This window comes from Cheilinus undulatus, linkage group 6, assembly GCF_018320785.1.
Source record: "Cheilinus undulatus linkage group 6, ASM1832078v1, whole genome shotgun sequence".
NCBI classification, from domain to species: domain Eukaryota; kingdom Metazoa; phylum Chordata; class Actinopteri; order Labriformes; family Labridae; genus Cheilinus; species Cheilinus undulatus.
The window spans coordinates 31,568,312-31,587,602 of NC_054870.1; the positions used below are offsets into that span (position 1 = coordinate 31,568,312).

At 38.7% G+C, this 19,291-nt stretch overlaps 1 protein-coding gene across 2 annotated transcripts in view; it reads right to left on the minus strand.

Moving 5' to 3' along the window:
• Positions 1-377: 377 nt before the first annotated feature.
• The window catches only part of dachc (dachshund c), a 43,021-nt gene continuing 24,107 nt past the window's right edge, over positions 378-19,291 (minus strand). The window contains exons 4-11 of one of the 2 annotated variants that reach the window (XM_041788661.1): positions 17,787-17,965; positions 14,308-14,428; positions 14,065-14,199; positions 8,683-8,879; positions 7,872-8,022; positions 3,908-4,036; positions 3,625-3,732; positions 378-885 (exon numbers count right to left, since the gene is read on the minus strand). In XM_041788661.1, coding sequence (XP_041644595.1) covers positions 848-885; positions 3,625-3,732; positions 3,908-4,036; positions 7,872-8,022; positions 8,683-8,879; positions 14,065-14,199; positions 14,308-14,428; positions 17,787-17,965 — 1,058 coding nt within the window. In that variant the 3' untranslated portion in view covers positions 378-847. The remainder of the gene's footprint in view (positions 886-3,624; positions 3,733-3,907; positions 4,037-7,871; positions 8,023-8,682; positions 8,880-14,064; positions 14,200-14,307; positions 14,429-17,786; positions 17,966-19,291) is intronic. The other variant, XM_041788662.1, reaches the window with a different exon arrangement.

Below are 19,291 nucleotides of genomic sequence, written 5' to 3' on the forward strand. Positions count from 1 at the left end.
TCCATTGAAGGGAGAAACCCACAAGTGCATGACTGTAGTTACAGAAAAGGAAAGAAAAGGAAAGAGTGAGTGCTTTGTCATCAAGTTCCCCTAAAAGACAGCTTCCATATGACCCTGCTCAGCACCTCCCTGCCTGTCAATACTTGCATTATGTTTATGGAGGTCCATCAAGAATCAATGTCACAACAGTCCTTGGTCCTTTACATTCAAGTGTTTCCCCTTCCTCCTCCTTAACTTGAACAACTTTGTTATAAAAAGCAACAAGACTGAGATAAATCTTTCATGGAGGAGGCCTGCACTTCAAAGAAATAGTACAAGCATCTATTTAATGAATGATGATCTGGAGACTGGTGAAATAAAGAGAAAGGCTGAGACAGTTTAATAAAAAGGATTTGTATTGTTTGTATTGTCAAACTGCACTACTGCATAACATACACAATACAAGTCATTTACTGACTGTACAACATGCCATTATTTTCCTCATAATAACAAAAACAAAAAAACATGATGACTTTATTTATGTACACAACTCAGCTCCAATGTATATTCATCTTATTCATGTGTCCAGATAAACAGCACTGACAAAAACAACTATGGTCATCTTCTAATCTAAAAAAGAAAAACCTTGATGGAAAGAAACAAGTCTTTGTGTAAAACATCATCAGAATAAAGAACTGTTCCCACTACAGTTGAGATTTTGTAATTAATGTAATAAATTAAACAAGGAGAACAATGGAAATGTTCAAACATCACCCATGAAATGTGTGAGGGAGATTCCTCGAGAGATCTCTGATAGAGCCATCATTTCTCATAAAGGAGAAACTTTTGTCTTCTTTTCTTCTTGTTTTCAGTACATCCCTGTGGACTGCAGGAAAACTCTGCCCTCTGAAATAGAAAGAATTCAGATTAACTAAACTATGTGAATCAGTTACATAATATAGCAGGATTACTGATTCTGTAGTAGCCCTTAAATGCTGTTCATATTAATGTTAACCATGGTCCCTCACAACCTTGACCAAAGATCATTAATAAAAGATGTTTTTAAGTAAAGCTCGGAGGGTTTCTCGGCCCCTGATCCCTGTTTTTGGCGATAAAACTTCCTGGCACAAAGGATTCACATCCTGCCCTGCTGTCTGACAGACAATTCCCCTTTAAATGATTTATTACTGGGTGTTAATTATGCAAATGATGTCCAAACAAACTCGTCACGAGGACAATTAAGACAGCCGTTAATTAGTGGCCAGTTCTCTTCTTGCTTCACTGACATTCAATTAAAAACTGCCTTTGAACAAGCTCGCTGTCTGCTGCTGCGGTCCTGGCACGGCGTGGAGCAGAGGTGGGCTGGAAAACCATGCTCTCCTTTTGATGAGGCCGGGCTAAAGATCACGGCCATTTCTTTTTCTGTTCGTTTAAGACGTTACATGTGGGATTTTCTCATTAATCTGAAGACAATAATGTTGGCAAAATAAATATATTAAAACGCCTGTCTCCATTAGAACGGTAGCCTCGCTGAACTTGCTCACGCTTCGTTTAATTTTGTTCAGTTTCTCAGGAGCGGTCTCCGTGTGAAATCTCTGAAAACCTCTTTCCACTAGGCTGGTCAGTTAAGCATCAAAAGCAGCGAGAAGGTGAAATTATGGAGCCTGTTGTCCTGGCTCCACTGATAGAAACTTAATCATTCCCTTTTAGGAGGCTTATCAATGTTTTTTCTGCAATTCTTTCACTGGAATGACATGTTTTACTGAGCTTTTCAGCCAATTTAGCCAAGTCAGTAGGCCTAATTTAGTAAAAACTGGAACTTTTAAACAAATATTGTCAATTTTTTCTCAAATAGCAGACTCACATTTAAAAGATCATAACACTTAAAGCCATGTTTGCTAAGTTTATGGGTAACAGCCTCAAAAACATGAGTTTAAAGCCATGTCTTATTATGAATGCTTATATTATAACATCTATAACTACAGTAATTCATAATTCTTTTAGATCTCATTGCAGCTTTTGATACAGTTGATAAAAGTATTTTAATTGATCATCCTAAAAATTGGGTGGTCATCAGAGACTCCGTTCTTTGTTGGATTTATTCTTATCTTGTTGACCTTTGCGGTCACCGAAGTTTACCCCTCCTCCTCTACCTCCACCTTTACCTATGGTGTACCTCAAGGTTCGGTTTTAGGTCTGATTTTATTTTCTATTCATATGCTGCCCCTTGGCCAAATTATTCAGAATTACAAAGTCTCCTTTCACTGCTATGCAGATGACACACAGATATACCTGCCTCTGAGACCTGAGGACCCTAGAGGCCTAGCTGCTGGAGAAGACTGTTTAAATGATGTAAACCGCTGAGTGGCACAAAGTTTCTTGAAACTCAAAATCTGAAATTACATTGTTTAATCCACACTACCCCTCTGCTATTAATAGCCACCTCAGTCCCCTAGCAGCAAACATTAAAGCCACTGCTCAAAATTTAGGTGTGCTGTTTGATAATAATGTCTCATTTGAACCACACATAAAAACAGTTTTAAATTCTTGTTTCCATAAATTATGTACCACCTCCAAAATAAAAATCGTACTGACTCAACAGGACGTAGAAACACTCATTCACGTCTAAGTCTTTTAAGATCAAACTACTGTGGTTCACTTCTCTACAGTTTAAACCAAAAATCACTCTCTGGTCTCCTTTACATTGGCTTCCTGTTAAGTTTCGAATTTATTTTAACATTTTACTCATCACTTTTAAAGCATGTATGAATCTGGCTTCAATCCATATAAGAGAATATTTAACCCCTATGAGCCAGCCTGTAGTCTCAGATCCTCAGACAGGGGCCTCTTGGTCATTCCAAAGTTGAGACTTACAACTAAAGGTGATAGGGCCTTTTGCATCAGGGCTCCTCGACTTTGGAACAACCTACTCGAGGAGATAAGGTGTGCAGAATCAGTGACATCTTTAAAGTCACTTCTTAAAACTAATTTTTATAGACTTTCTTTTTTTTATCATCTTCATTTTTCTGTCTTTATAGTTACAGGGCTTGTTTAATCTAGATCTTTTTCTTGCCCCCTTTATTCACAATTTTGTGCCATTTATTTATCTATTTTAAATCTTGGTAAATTTAGTCTCAACCTCTGTAGCTGGGTTCCTATTGTTTTTTGGTACTTCTGATGTCAATGTAAACTGCGTTTCAGATGATGTCTATGATGTCTTGGGTTGCATGGCATCTTGTGACGTCTGGATTATTGATGTTTTATGGTGTTGAATTATTATCTTGTCAGGATTTTGGTCCAGTTTTTTAACTGTTTGGGTTCTGCTGATGTTGCGGAGTGTTACTGTTCTGCCCTTTGTTGGATTTTGTTGCTTTGTTTTTCTGTTTGCTTTCTGTGAATCTGGGGTTTTCAAAGTGCTTTACAAATATAAAGTTATATTAATAATTAATAATAATATTATTATTATATTAAATACACAAAAAACAACATGAAACTCAGTAGTTATATAATGAGCTTGTTTGTGTTAACTTCTTTATCTAATGGCACAGGTTTTTCGCATTGACTGCACCTTTTCTGTCTAATTATTGCACACCCACAACTGTTTAACTGGAGCTGTTTTCAGGAAGCTGTGTTTATTATCTGCACCTTGTACTGTCGCCTTGGAGTCCAGCCTGTTGTCATCGTGGTTGCTCCCTTGATCCACGTCCTGGGTCACAGATTCTGTGTGGGGAGGGACCGCTGATGATTGATGGCCTGCAGTTTAGGCATTAATTAATTAGGACATTTAATAATCACAGGAAAATGAACAGTCAAAGCTGCGTTGTGGGTCTTGGTGACATTTATGATTAAAATGTGAATTAAGCTGAAATATGAGTCAAAGCTGCAGTAACTAAATTAAGGTAGGTTTAATGTTTATGTGTGGGCATACCTGTGTGTGTGTTGGCAGTGTGAAGCAGGCTGTGCTCCGCCTGATCGCGCAGTTTGACCTCCTCCTCCAGAGCCTCCTGAAGTCTCCTCTTATTCCTCTTCTCCTTCTTCAGACGCTTCTGGATCAGAACTGGAAAAACAGAGGAAACAAGGAGGATGATGCTGTCTGAAAAAGTACTCGGGAACAATGATAAACACTCATCAATCTCTGTTTTGGGTATACCTGTTCAACTGCTCAGTGCCACAATTATCTCATCAGCCAATCACATGGCAGCAACCAGTGCATTTAGGTGTGCAGACACAGCGTCGGACAGTGATTTTCAAATGTTTTATGCCCAAGACACACATAAGATCAAGCCAAAATCTCAAGGCACACCATCCTTATATCCATGTAAAACGTCTCTTTATCATGTCATATTTACTTGATTTTGTTGTGTTTGTTAGTTGTTGGGTAAGTGCTGAAGTTAAAAGTGAGCTGCAGAATGGGGAGAAAGGTGATTTAAATGATTTTGAACCTGTCACCACTGCTGGTAGTCTGGCAGGCACTTGTGTTGTTTATGCCAAATTCTGAGCCTACCACTAAATACTGCAGCAGATATCTAGACTCATCAGACCAGGAAATGTTTTTCAAATCCTCTATTGTCCAGTTTTGGTGAGGCTGTGTGAGTTTTCGCCTCAGTTTCCTCTTCTTAGCTGACAGACATAGCACGTGATTTGGTCTTCTTCTGTTGTAGCTTACTTGCATCAAGATTCAACATGTTCTGTATTCAGAAGCGTCTTCATTTCTCAGTTGTAACGATTGATTATTTGAGGTAATGCTGCCTTCTATCAGCTTGAACTGGTCTGACCTGATCTTCTGTCCCCTGCCATCTACAAGACCTTTCACCCATCTTTTTCAGACAAGTCTTTGTAAACCCTAGAGATAGTTGTGTGTGAAATTCCCAGTAGATCAGCAGTTTCTGAAAAATTCAAACCAGCTAATCTGGCACCAGAAACTATGGCATATTCAAAATCACTTTAACCACTTTTCTTCCCCATTCTAACGCTGATTTGACTTCAAGACATTGCCTTAACCATGTCTACATGCAGAAATGCACTGGCAGGCATTTAATTGACTGCACTAGATATTTGCATTAATGAACAGCTGACCTAATAAAGAGGCCAGTGAGTGTGCATGAATCTTATTTGAATAGGTTGTTGCAGAGTTAGCTTATCATATTTTTGCGTAGTCTCCTTGCTTACTGACCTTCCTGGATTTTAGTAACTGAAGGTTTAAAGAATTGCGTGACTGAAGTATATTTTCCACTTACTCATCCCTACAATACTGCATGAACTCAAATTTAAGGACATAAAACATGTCAGTGACAAAAATAAAGAAACATTGCACTGCAAAATTGCCTATTTTGAACAATACCATGTAATTTGCTGTTTTCTGTCAAAGTTAACCATCACTTTTGTATAGCCTTTGCTCTCCTGCTGGCCTGTTTTCACATCTACAACACTGTTCTGTGCCTGAGCACAGTGGTGTATACAGTAGGTGGCAGTATGCACATGGTTGGTTTAAAACCAAGAAAAAGAAGAAACTGGTAGTTTTGTCTAATTAACATATTCTTGTAAGAACATTAATGCCTTCCGAAATTAATGGAATTTTAAGCCTTTAACAGTGAGATCAGTCCTTATCCTCTTTAGTGCAGCCAGCCACAAGGGGGTGTTTGGTATATTTTAGCCACATATTTCTGGAGCCCTCTTGAGGTCTGTCACTGAGCTTGATGTTAATATGCTTTGTTGTGAGTGGCCAAAAACACTTGCAGCAAACAGATCTTCTGTGAAGATTCTTAGAGGGGAGATTGCATTCTCAAAGAGCCATATTTGGAAAATTGATGCAAAAACCTTCAAGTTTAATCAAGATAAAGGTAAGTATGTATTTACTGTACCAAAGTATAGAATTACGAATGTGCTTCTTGCCTGATAAGCCACTAGGTTGAAGTTTTTTTTTTAATTCAAGAAAAAAATAGCATGCCATATTTTGCCCCCTCAAATTTTCTGAATTTAATAATCCTTTAGGGGCTAGATGGAAAGCCATGAGGGGCCTGATGTGGCCCGCAGGCCTCCAGTTGATGATCACTGCTCTATATGGACAATGGCATCCATCCTTCTACAAACCGAGATTTGTATCATTTTTCAGACACCAACGACAACCCTTTTCCTACTTTCTTATCTACCGTGCAGCTCAGAGGATGAAACAGGTCTCGGCTGCATGAATTCAGTGATTTTCAGACAGGAGATATTTAGAATCACCTTTACAACCCTACTCACTGTCGAGTTCCCCTGTGCTAGCGTAGACTTTCTCGAGTTTGCGTGCCAAGACCACCTCTAAAGCAGACACAGGTAAGCTTGTGTGTGCTTGGGCTGCAGACTGTACATCTCTGACGACCACTCTCACAGACCGTTTATCTGAGACATTGTCTCTTTCAGAAACAGATTTTTTTCTTTTTAATTAACTTTATTCATAAACAAAGTCTGGGAATTACATTTATGAAATAAGCACATCGCAAACACTACAGACTAAGAAACATTTCATAAACAAAACTAAGAAAAGGTCAGAAGTCTAATCTGGGAATAATTATGTGTTGAGCCTTTTTAGAAGTACTTACATACTTGCTAACATATTTATACAGTAAATGTTACTACATAAGTCAGTGTAGTTAGGTTAACTTTATCAACGTGAACTTTCACAAATGTAGATATGTAGACTACAAAGCTGCTTTGTGAGCTTCGCCTTAGTAATGTTAACTACATTGCTATGTAAGCTACATAGCTACGTAGCTACATAAGCTACGCTGGCTGTGTGAGAATGTTTTTCATGGAAGACGAGCTTTTCCTGTAAGCAGACTGTTTACACTCCTTTTAACTTTTTGTAATCAGATTTAGCAGGTCAGGTTTTCATTTTAGTATCCTAACCCTAAATGGAAGTTCAATCAGATTTCATATCAAGGGTTTTCACATGTACTGTATTTTATTTCTGAAAGAGACGATTGGATAAATGGTCTGTGAGAGTGGTGTTTAGAGAATGAAACAGGCTTCTGGGTCACGGGTACTTGAATTTGGGCCAGGTTCCCTAATGTGAAATGACCCTTAAAGATCTGTGTCTAGTGTTTTATGGTACCATTGTTAAGGTTATTCAAATAAAAATACCAAAAATCTGACATTAAGGATTTAATTTCTTATAAACACTGCCTTGAGAGACATCTGTGGTCTGTGATGTGCAAGTACCAGGAAAAATATATTTTAAGATATTTTTAGTTTAAAATAAAACAATCAAATTTAGGGGGTCGGGGGTGTTTTGCCTTCAATTGGAGAAGAAATAGTGGATAGTGTAGGAAATCAGGGATAGGGTGGATAGCTGCAGGTTGTTTTTGAACCTGTGCTTACAACTTGGAAGACTAACTTTCCTACATCAGACATGACCTACCACCAGGCCATCAGGGCCCCCAAATATTAAACTTCAAACCATGAAGTCCTACATGTCTTAAAATTGTTGCAAATATCACCAAAATCTATTTGAATTAAAAATGTACATTTTACTGGCAGTTTTCACAGCAAATGACACACTTATCTACCTCTTTTCCTATACTGTATACAAGACACTTTATTTTACAATCAAAGCCAGAATAGCTGATCTCTGCTGTTTTCTGCAATAATTGGTATTATTTTCTTACTTTTTATCTTTTTTTTAGTATTAGGTGGGCTGCCAGCTTACAGAGTAGGTTGGATTGTTTGATATTTAAAAAACCCATCATTACATATTTGAGAAGAAGAAGAAGGAGAATAAGGGAAGTTAACAGTCACGGTTTTTTGAATGTTTTTTGAAGAAAGCTAAATACCGCTTAAGTAACTTCTTATGAAAAATCTCCCTTAGCTGTGACAGTTTAATCTGGTGTTTTCTGTCATTTGTGACCACCCACCTCTGTTTTTCTGCTCCATGCTGAGCTGTCTCTCCAGCGTCTCTCGGAGCTCCCTCTCACGGACCAGCTCCATCTTCAGCTCCGTTCTCTCCAGCTGGTCCTGCTTCTCCTGTGCCCGGGCGTTCTCTATAGCAACCCTCAGCAGACCCTGCTTGGAGACACACAGGCGCACATCAACAGGTTACACACTGAACATAAGGCGAAGGAGACATCTGTCTTCTTCAACCACCAGAGAGAACCCTTACTTAAAACAATCTCCTAATCTTATGTCAACATTTGCATTTTTATGGCACTTTAACAAAGGCAGAGTGTTTTTAAACTTCAAAGTTTATGATAATGCCAAATAAGCTCCAGAAAATATAAAAGAGGAGCACCTCACTGTAAGAGATCACTTAAGATTTTTGTTCCTCCTGAGGCATTATTTGAGTCTAATGCTTTACTCTGTTGTATAATTCCTGGATTTACCCACACAGGAAAAGAAAAAAAAAACATCTTTAACTTCACAGTAATTCATTTTTAGCAACATGCTAAAGTTTCACTGCCATCTCATAAGGGTCAGATAGGGTTTTGATCATGTTTTTCTTCTGTTGAAAACTCAGCCATTGAGTGCCTCCTTTGAGACTTTTTTTTATAACAAAGACATGTAAAATCTGAGAAGCAGGTCAGCACACGCCCTTCCCAATTATTCCACATCCTAAATGTCTGCCTGCTCTGCTATTTACCATTTCAGGAAATCCCTGAGAGTGGCTCATCTCCCTTCCTATTCATCTCAGAGTATAATAATGATAATAAAGCCCCAGCAGAGCCTCACCTGGATGTTCGTGAGCAGGGTCTCTATGGAGGACAAGCCTTCCGGGAAGATAAAGGGAGCGTGGTGGAGACCTGCTGGGAGCTTCTGTCCCGCAGGGTAAGACACCCTCTCACAGCTCTCCCTGCCTGACGGGGGTTTCTGGTAGGCTTGTCTGTCACAGCTCTCCCTGTTTGTGTGAGTGGCCATGGAGCTGTTGTCTGGAGGGCAGAGAGACAGTTTGAAGTCTCATCAGAAAGGTTAATATATTTCTGTTGTAGAAAAAAGCTGATTCCTCTGAGCCACAGATATCCATCATTGTCTCAAATCACATCAGTGCATCAGGTAACATATGAAAGCATTACCCTGAACATGTACATCACAGTTTATCTACGCCATTCCCATATTCAGCTGTTGTAAACACTAAGCGGTGCAAACAGTCCCATATAAACAAACCATTAACCGCTGTTTGAGCTTGGCCGCTCAAAACTACAGTACCCAGCCGTTTCCTTTTGAAAAAAATTGAGAGGATAAGTTGTTCTTGTGACTTGTCTTTAAAGAGTCTTGTCTTTAACAGAGGAAATCAAAGCCAGATTATGGAGATAAACTGATGCAATGATTTTTGAAGCCAAACATGGTTTGTTTGGAAATTATAGCCTGAACCTTTTAGAGGGAAAACACAGAAGACTGGTGGTTTTCCGACCCTCAGTGCCCACAATTATGACTGCTGGTATTATAAAACAGATTACAGGTGTGGCTGATTAAGAGGCCAGATAATTTTGAACATGGAAACACATATTTTTACACAGTTTTATTGACAAATAATCATTCTAAAAGCATGTTATCCTGATTTCTGTTTGAGGAAGTTTGTATTTTGGCCAACATCTAGCACGGTTAGAGCTGTGTTATCTGTGATATTTTATTTTATTTTTTTGGTGGTCAATATGGGGTGTGCTTTTTATGTTGTTCGTATTTTTGAATATGCTTAAAAAATATACAAAACGTACAACTGAACCTATTTCTAAATAAGTTCAAATCTAATTGTAAAATTTCAAACCTCAAAATAAACAGAGCCTTCAGACCCCATAGACTCCGGCACAAGCCCGTGGGAGTCTTGGACCTCAGGTTGACAACTGATACAGCAGATGGTTTCGAAATCTCTCAAGACACTTTCAAAATGACAGTTTTCAAGGTTTTAAATGTAAATCTTATCACCTTCACATTACAATATGCAAAAGAGTAATATACACACATAGTCAGAGACTTCACAGCACTGTAGCACTGAAAGGTGTTCAGAGTAGATATGCCATTTTAGTATTATTTCATAAATGTTGCATTTTAAGTTCTCACTCTTTCTTAATGCCATTTTTATGATTTTGTTAAGATATGTTACTATATTTAATTTTGATATGTTTCTGCTATCTTTTAATGCTCTCAAGGTTATAAATGGTCTGTTTTTAATTCTGTAAATCATTTTGAGTTGCTTTATGTATGACTGGTGCTCCACTGATAGACTTGCCTTGACTTAAGTAAACTTGGAAAAAATGGTCAAAGTCTCAGGTATCTGTTAATGTTTCAAATTATTCTCTGACCTCCTATGTTTTCACTGAGACTGATCACTGTTATCCTTTTAACTGTTCCCTCTGTTGTTTTTATTCAGCCTTTAATCTATTTATCAGTCTTCCTAAAGCTACTTTGAGAAATTTAAGTTATTGATTTCTATGCCTCCAAAGACAAAGCCATACTGATATTTATCTCTCAAATGATCTTTACCTACACATGAGTATGCATTAATTGTATTTATCTATTTAAATCTCATCCTGATTTTCACAGTCAAATTTATATTTTCTCAATAACTTTTGCTCTGCTTCTGCAGCATAGTGCCACTTACTTAATTTGAAGTGATTAGCAACCCTGTGGCAACAATTTCAGACATTAAAATTACTAAACAGAAATAATTGTTTTTGTCTGTGATGGTCTTGCGTGCTTTTGTAGGTTATACAGAGGCATTGTCATTAATTTCAATCAGTTTCAAAATCCACGACAAACTCTTCACAGGAGATTTAATATCAGTGTTCATTTTTGATCTTCTTCCATATTTTATCTCTTCTAAAATGTAATGTTAATGTATCGCTGTTTTTCTGAGTCGTATATGGACAGATCACTTTGAACCAATTGGCCTGGGAGAGATAATTAAAGTTGTTTGAATTGAACTGAATTCAGAGATGTCAAATAATTCTATATATATTTAAATTCAGCTCAAAGTCGTCTTAATTTAAACACTTTATACCTTTGGCATCTATTTTTTGTGTTTTTTTTGTCTTAATAGCTCATTACTTCATTTTGGCACTTGCTTCAATTAAAAAATAAAAACGCAGTACACTTTACTCGAACAAAAACTGATAATATATATTTTGGAATTTTAAACTTTTTTTCCTGCAGTTGTTGCTCCCACACTGCAAAAATTTCTTAACAAATGTATCTGTCTGACTCACAGATGTCTTCATAAGACCTTTATCATGATTTGGTTTAATCATCAATGTTTATTTTAACAATTTTATGTTGGGTTTCAATATATTTTGTCTGACTCAGTCTTGAATTGTGAATCAGTGTTGTTATTTGCTGTATCCTCTCTGCACAACAAATTCACTTTTTAAGGTACTAATAAAGAAACCTTGAACCTAAAGGCAAAATCATTTCTTTACATTTATCACAATCTATATTCACTTTACAAGTCCAGATTTAAATAGAACATATAATGCCTTATTCTAAGGTACAAATTTTACTTGTTGGGTTTTTTTTTTAAGAGATGCATAAGTAATTCATTCATCTTGTTTTGAGACACTTAACAAGTAACTCTGCTTGCTGCATTATCAGATGTCTTTTACTTACAACATGCAATCCAGACTGTTTTTTTCCTTTTTGTAACTTGATATAAGATGTTCATCTGGATTTGTTTGGTAAATGTGGCTTTTGATAAGTTTAAAAAAAATGTTTTGGGCTTGAAACAGACAAATGCACTGGCTAAGATGTTTCTGCACCATAAACAGTTGAAAAGTCGAATGCAAATGTCTATATTTCTTAGCCTCCCAGTACATTTTCTTCCTTTCTTGTAAACACATCAAGCCTAATATTAAATAGGTGTTTACACTAATTACCTTGTGTGTGTACACATCCGCCAAAGTCCTGGTTCAGGCTTTTGAAAATGTGGTTAGCCTTTATTAGATGGCACTCTGCCGATTGATAATGCATCACAGCTTGACATCTCCCGTAAAAACAGCTAAGAAGCTGCATTATGGATGACCATCTGTTTGTAAACTTGAGAACTGCGTGTTCCCGATTCGTGACAGTGGGGGAGATGAAGATTAGCCATTTTCTGCATTTTCTTTTTCTTTTTTTTTTTTTTTTTTTACCCACATCAGGCAGTTGCTAGTTTTACTGTCATCCGAGCCACTGAGGACGAAGACGTCCAGGGAGTCAGCCAGTTATTGGAGCAGAGATGAGTGTGAACGTGCGATGTGATATCTGGCACTTTTCTCCGTCTGTGACAAATGACAGTGTTTTCTCCACTTAGCTGACCACAGCATCTTCTGCTCCAAATCCACCCACCTCCCCTTCTCTTCCTCGGCCTCACGTCTTGGCAACTGTCACATTCAAGGTGTTTCACAGATGAGAAGCAATACCCCCCCTCTCCTCCTCTCTTTTCTCCCTCTTTCTTGCTAAAAGCATTGCTCTGTAGAGAAAGGTAATTAGCAGGTGCTGGCGAGCTCAGCGGAGGGCATCCAACTACACTCCCATGGCTCACATACACTCGCACACACATACACACACCCGTAGCCGCTGAAGTGCGCAGTCAGCAGCGTGGGCTCCCCAGGCTCCTTGGATGTGACTGATCCTTTATTGAGTTACTGTTTTACGCCTACTTTACCTCACACTCACACACACGTTTGGCATAAATACACACACAGGCACACGGCTGCCAGCTCGTTTGATCATTTACCCATCTCCCTAACCAAGGTCACTGTCTGTTTTTCTCTTTTCTCCCAACTTCATCTCTCTTATTCCTCTCCCAGCCGTCCCCAGGGCTAATGAACTTCACCACGTGAAGACTGCCAGTCAGCGGAAGAGAACAGGAGGGAGGGAGAGAGACAGAGAGAGAATAAAATTCTGCTGATGTTTGGTTAATGGGAGTGAGGTGTCAGGGATGGCCTCTGATCTTTGCTGCATGGATACATTGTTCAAAGACCACTGAAACAGCACACACAGCCAAAAACAGCCTCACACACACTCAGAGATTATCATAAGATGGATTGACAGAGTGACAGCACAGAGGTGCTCTTTGAAAATCTCGCCAATCCACCATAAACCTCTTCTGTGATGCTGTAGGTCAAATACAAAAGCTGGCGATCCAGCAAACGTACATGTGTTTCATTTGCATGCAGCAAAATCAATTGAAAATCAATTACATAAATGCAATGTGTGATGCATGGCATTCACATTGCTGCTGCCATCACTGCTTTGTCAATATGTTCACAGATACCTGACAGTGTCTGAAGCCTTACCTGGGAGGCCTTTGTGATTTTAAGATTCGATTACTGAATAATGTGATTCAGTATTAGAATACATTTACACAGGCGTGTGCGCATACATACAAACTCTGCCTCTCTCTCTCATTCTCTCTCTCGCTGTAGATTTCTGCTGACTGTTTGTCCTTGAGCAGTCCTCATTAAGCTAATGCAAACCTCCCTGACAGAGAGAACCAAACAACTGACGTTGCAGTGCCGTGGCAACGCAGGCCCTAACGACAGGGAGGCGGTCGTTATGCAGATGAGGTCCAGCTGAGAGCGCGGGAGGCCGCCTGGCTCGTTAGGCCGCGGCCCGGCAAATGGCTCGCTAATGTAACACTGCTTCCTGGTCTAATGGAGCCCTGTTTTGCAGAATTATTTGTCTTTGCACGCTGCAGGGAGCCGGTAGGCCACCGACAGCGAGGAGAAAAGAGAGGGTGAGTCTGTGAATCCTTATCGACCTGTTACTGAGATATTTCTTTCTTGTCAAACCATTAGAAAGCTTTTCTCTTTTAAAGCAGAGTTAAATACACCGACACAAGCTGCCACAAGTGAGTGATGACACAGATGGAGTGGATGGAAACGGAAACCTTTTTGTGCTCGATTGACAGTCTTTGTTCAGAGGAGACTGATTTGTCTAAGAAGCAATCATTACTCATTAATAACCATTAAATGATTAATTAGTGCCACAAGAAATTCAGAAAACAGCAAGCACTTGACCTTTGAGAAGTCTTTGAACTTGAGTGGTGTGAGAAAAACATTTCAAAAGAGCACCTTTATTTTCTTTAAAAAGTAGATCCAAGGCTGATTCAAGATGTACAAGCACAATAATGTTCCTGACCTCTGTCACTGTGGCCCCTCTTGCTGTCCTTGCTGTACTCCAGTGAAGTCACGTCCGCCTCTCTGGCCCCCTGGACCACGCTGGGGGAATGTCCCAGCAGACTGTGACCTGACAGCATGCCATCATCATGTGGATCTAGAACAGGAAAAAAACAGATCTAAATCTCAAAATCCCTCAAATTTTTCACAAGTATCATTAAAATGAGATTTTTTTTATTGATTTGTCACTCAGGAGAATACATACGTGTGGTTTCTGCAGTACGTTCTGTGTGAGACGGTGAGCTGGACACACTGCTACTGTGATTGGATGACATCTGAGCTTCCTCCAGTGAGGGAGAAGGAGAGGGGCTGTCACGCACTCGCTCCTAACCAAACAACAAAAAGGTTTATGTGATAATTGAACAAAAAGTACACCTCAAATGTACAAAGAGTATAGGCATGAAAAACACTTTATTTCTGAGATACTGTGACTGAAACAAAAAAGAAAGAAAATTGTAAGGTTATACAATCAAATTGTTATAGCAAGTCCTAACCAAATCAAATACCAAAATCTTAAGAAAATCTGAACTGAATGCAAGGCTGGAAAAAATTAGTATGAGGATTTAAGTTGTTAGACTGAGGTTAATAGATTAATAAGTAGGGGTGGAAAGTAACTACATTTACTCAAATTACTGTAACTGAGAAGTGTTTGTGTACTTTTTAAAATCAGTACTTTTACTTAAGTATATTTGGGGGTAAGTCATAGTGTGTATAATTTACTCTAGTAGCATCGAGTGGATCAAACTTGGTAAAAATTTAACATAATATGTATAAACAGGCCTACCTAAATTTTTGTTTAATCACTGAAATACATTAAATTATTTTATTTTTATTTGCTAAGAATAAGCCTTTCATTCCACATTTGGGAGAGTCCCCCTCTACAGACTTCACCATCTTGAATTTTTGCATACTGCATGTTTCTACAGTAGCACAGGAGGGAACAAACAACAGATACACTATTTTAAAAATTTAGCTGGTTGCCACCAGAGGTGAGCATCACAATCTACAATCTGACAGATGTGGCTAATACTCCCAATGTTACACTTTTTTTAAGTCACACCCTTCAATAGACAACCTGGTTAGAGATCCATAATCTCTTGTAGTAACTGCACATTAAGGAAAGATAGTATATCACTGTGGAAGCCCCTTGGGTATCAAGTAACTACTAAATTTAAGACAAAAAGTAAGGCAATTTGTGTTTGGTACATTATTTCTTTGTTGTAACAATGCTTCTTGGTAATAAATCTTATACCGCTGGAAAGCCTGTTTATTACCCTTTTAAATGATGCCACATTTGTAAGGATCATGTATTTGTGGGATGAGCAGCAGAGCTGAGTATGTGGGTTGCGCACATGTGCTGCCAATCAGGTGCCTGATTGGCAGCACCTGTGAGCATGGGCCCTGCTACAGTGGTCAGTAGATGTCTGCTTCAAGAATCGGCATGCCACGTTTGACTGATCTGGATAGGGCCTGTCGGTTGGGCAACTTCAAGCTGGTGTTCTGCAAAACCAAGTTGCAGCATTGTTTGGAGTGAACCCTAGTACCATCTACAAACTGAAGGCCAAGTTCCATATAACGAGGAATGTCAGAGACAGGCTGCGAAGTAGGCATCCCAAGAAGACAACACCCCAAGAATACTTTTTTATCACCCTGTAAGCAAGAACTCTGTCCTCCAAGATGACAACACTCGCCGCCACAGAGCGGGGTTTATCAGAGACTACCTCCAGAATTTGGGAGTGGAGAGGATGGAATGGCCTGCCAGCAGTCCTGACCTTAACCCCAGTGAACACTTGTGGGATCAGCTTGGGTGTGCTGTTTGTGCCAGAGTGACCAACACAACCATGTTGGCTGACTTGCGACAAATGCTGGTTGAAGAATGGGATGCCATCCCACAGCAGTGTGTGACCAGGCTGGTGACCAGCATGAGGAGGAGGAGCCAGGCTGTTGTGGCTGTGTATGGTGCTTCCACATACTACTGAGGCTCCTGTTTGTTGAACGAATAAATTGTTAAATTGTCAATATGTCTTGTTTCTTCAAACTTCAACAGTCCAATCCACCAAACGCCAAACAAGAGTCAATGGCAGAATCAGCTGTTTGGCACTGGCAGAGAAGATTTGGCCCATTTTTCATGGGCACAACCCACATACTCAGCTCTGCTGCTCATCCCACAAATACATGATTCTTACAAATGTGGCATCATTTAAAAGGGTAATAAACAGGCTTTCCAGCGGTATAAGATTTATTACCAAGAAGCATTGTTACAACAAAGAAATAATGTACCAAACACAAATTGTCTTACTTTTTGTTTTAAGTTTAATTACTCTAAGTAAACTTTAAATATCTTACTTGAGTAGATTAATAGACCAGTACTTTTGTAACCAACTACTGTTATATAAGATAAACTTTATCATGTTTATCAGTAGGTCTTTTAATTTTTTTTTCTCTTGTTGTCTGTTATTCTTATTAATCATATGATAAGAAGGTCTGACATTTTTTTCTTTTTACAGTTAAAATACAATAACACACAATATACAAGAAAAATACAGTAGTAAAGATAACATGCATGGAAATGATACCTTCCAAGAAACAAACAAAAAAATATTTTAAAATCAAATTGTGTATTTTACCAGTTTTTATACAAATATATGCAGAAAGTTAGTAAAATACAATATAAAAACATGGTCATTTGGTGAGATTTATGCTGAAATCAAAGTAATGTTTAAAAAAACTTAGAATATAAGTTGGCACATGACTATTCTTGAATTTGCATGGCTGTGTTCAACTATGCTTCAACCACCTTCAGGTACAGTGGGGGTCTCTGGCACCTTTATTTTAGAGGCTGTGGGTTGAAATGTTTGAGAACCCTCCTTAGAGACACAGTTTTCTGAAGCTTTGAGTTAAAAAATGTACATCCTATAAAAGACGTTTTATAAGCTTTATTTGAGACAGCCAGGTAGCATAAAGTAGCAATATATTCTAGGATATAATGACTTGATATAGTCAAACAATGTCAATATGGAGATATCTTCTTCTGGATAATATTGGACTGAGCAACTGATCTACACCCAAAAGAGAATGACAGCCTTGCAAAGGTTTATATTTATTACATAATATGGCATTCTTTGGTTTACTGGAAAATTTAATGCTCATTTCAGAAAGCCTCGTAAACTACCTTTGGGAAGCAGCCCAGAGTTTTTAAAACAATGGTCTGCATCGTTAAGATTATGACCGGAGACGGTCCTTCCTGTGACTGATGAGGACATAATGTGATGTAACACTGTGAGAAGGCTGCAACGATAAGAAATTTCTGGATATACATGAACTTTCCAGACCTCCTTTAATTAGACTAAAGAGGGAAACCATTGAAACAGGAATGTTTCAGAAAAAACAGCAAACTTTGTTACGAGTGTCAGAGATTCTGTCTATATAAAGGCATATTTTGTATTGAAATTTAACCATGGGAAGACAAAGAGGTATAAAAACCTGTTTCTATTTTTAGTATGTAAGAGATGACAAGATTAATTCCTTTAATTCTGTTTTCACACACACAAGTACCCTGTTTCAAAAACACTTTTACATAACTTAAGCTCAGATTTTAAGTCATGACTTCTTAAGTGTCTTCTGCACATGAAAAATTATTGGCTGTTTATTGGGTGCATCGGCCTGATGGGTGTCTGAGTTCACCTTAATGACGGAGGTGGGAGCCCTAGCGGGGGGCTTGGCGTTGAGCTGCGCCACGTTGGCCATGCTGGCCAGTGTGCTCAGTCGGTTCATCTGGCCCATTGCCATGGAAACGGAGGCAGGTGCCAGGCTGGCAGGAATCAGGGGATGTGACATCATCATAAAGGGCAACTGATCCAGAACTAGGGAAGGAGAATAAAGTAAAATTGGAAAGAATGAAAAGTTAACTGAGAGGATAAAGCCCAGTGGAGAACAGATAAAGCATTTTTAATATGTCTGAATAAGTAAGACAAAGGTGCAACCATGGACTGTATATAGAAATGGGCAACATGAACACTCACAGAATGTGCATAACCTTTGGGGCTTTCTGTCTTAACGTTATTTCTTTTCATGCTGATTTATGTCCAAGGGTTCATTTCCCTAAGAAGTATAGTTTTAATGAGTTATCATCAAGCTCACTGTGGTAAAATGTCTTACCTCATATGAACATCTGCACTAATTAATGTAAACTATCTTATCATATCTACAGCTTGTCAATCTGCCCACATCCTTGCATCTTTTATACTCTGATCATGTCTAGTTAGCATTCTTGCACCCTTTGCGCGTCTTGCAACCATACTATCAGCACACACGGACTTGTATATACTAGAAAAAACACCTAACAAGAGCATATTTAAATATTATTTTTAAGTACTTTTTCAGTTTTATATTCAGTGTTTAATTCCTGTACATTGAGAGCAAAGCTAACCCGAGTCAAATTCCTTGTTGTGTAAGAATACCTGGCCAATAAAGCTGATTCTAACTATGATCATGGGGGTCGGGGTATTTTGGCTTCACTTCTGTACAACAGGCAAGGTTGGAGACAGGCTGCTCATCTTTATATAAAGTCAATAAGGCCATCAAAGCTGATCTATACTTTCACCACCCATTAACAGGTCTTCTTTTTATCTTTCAGTCATGCTTCATTTTTATTGAACCGCCTCAAATCAAAGGTTTTCTTCTGCTCAGTACGAACTGAAAGCTCACAGTGACTGATTTTCTGATGACAGGATTGAAAGAGAGCACTGATATCCCTCCTCTGTGATGTCAGATTTACCCAGATAAGTGCTCTACTTCTGAACTACAGCCCAGAAAATGAATGCACGTGTATGTTGAGGGTTTTGAAATGTTGAGTGTGTAAAAAATATAAAGTGGAGAGAACATGAGCTGAAAACACTTGTTCTGCTCATTACAACCCAAAGATAAGAGGACAGCGATGGCTTGAATATGTTGTTACGACTCTTCAAATGGTTTTGGTGTCACCTGCAAAAGCACAAATTCAGCCTCCCTGGAATAAAGACAAACCAGCTCACTTTTCTTTCTTGACAATAATCCAACGCATCTTCAGCAGTTCAAACCAAAGTCTTATTATCCTGGCCAATCTGTTGTTCACACTCCTGTCTTTAAGACGGGCATCCACTATCTTTAAAGAAAATCCTTCCTCCCCAACAGCACCCTAGTGGGTTGTT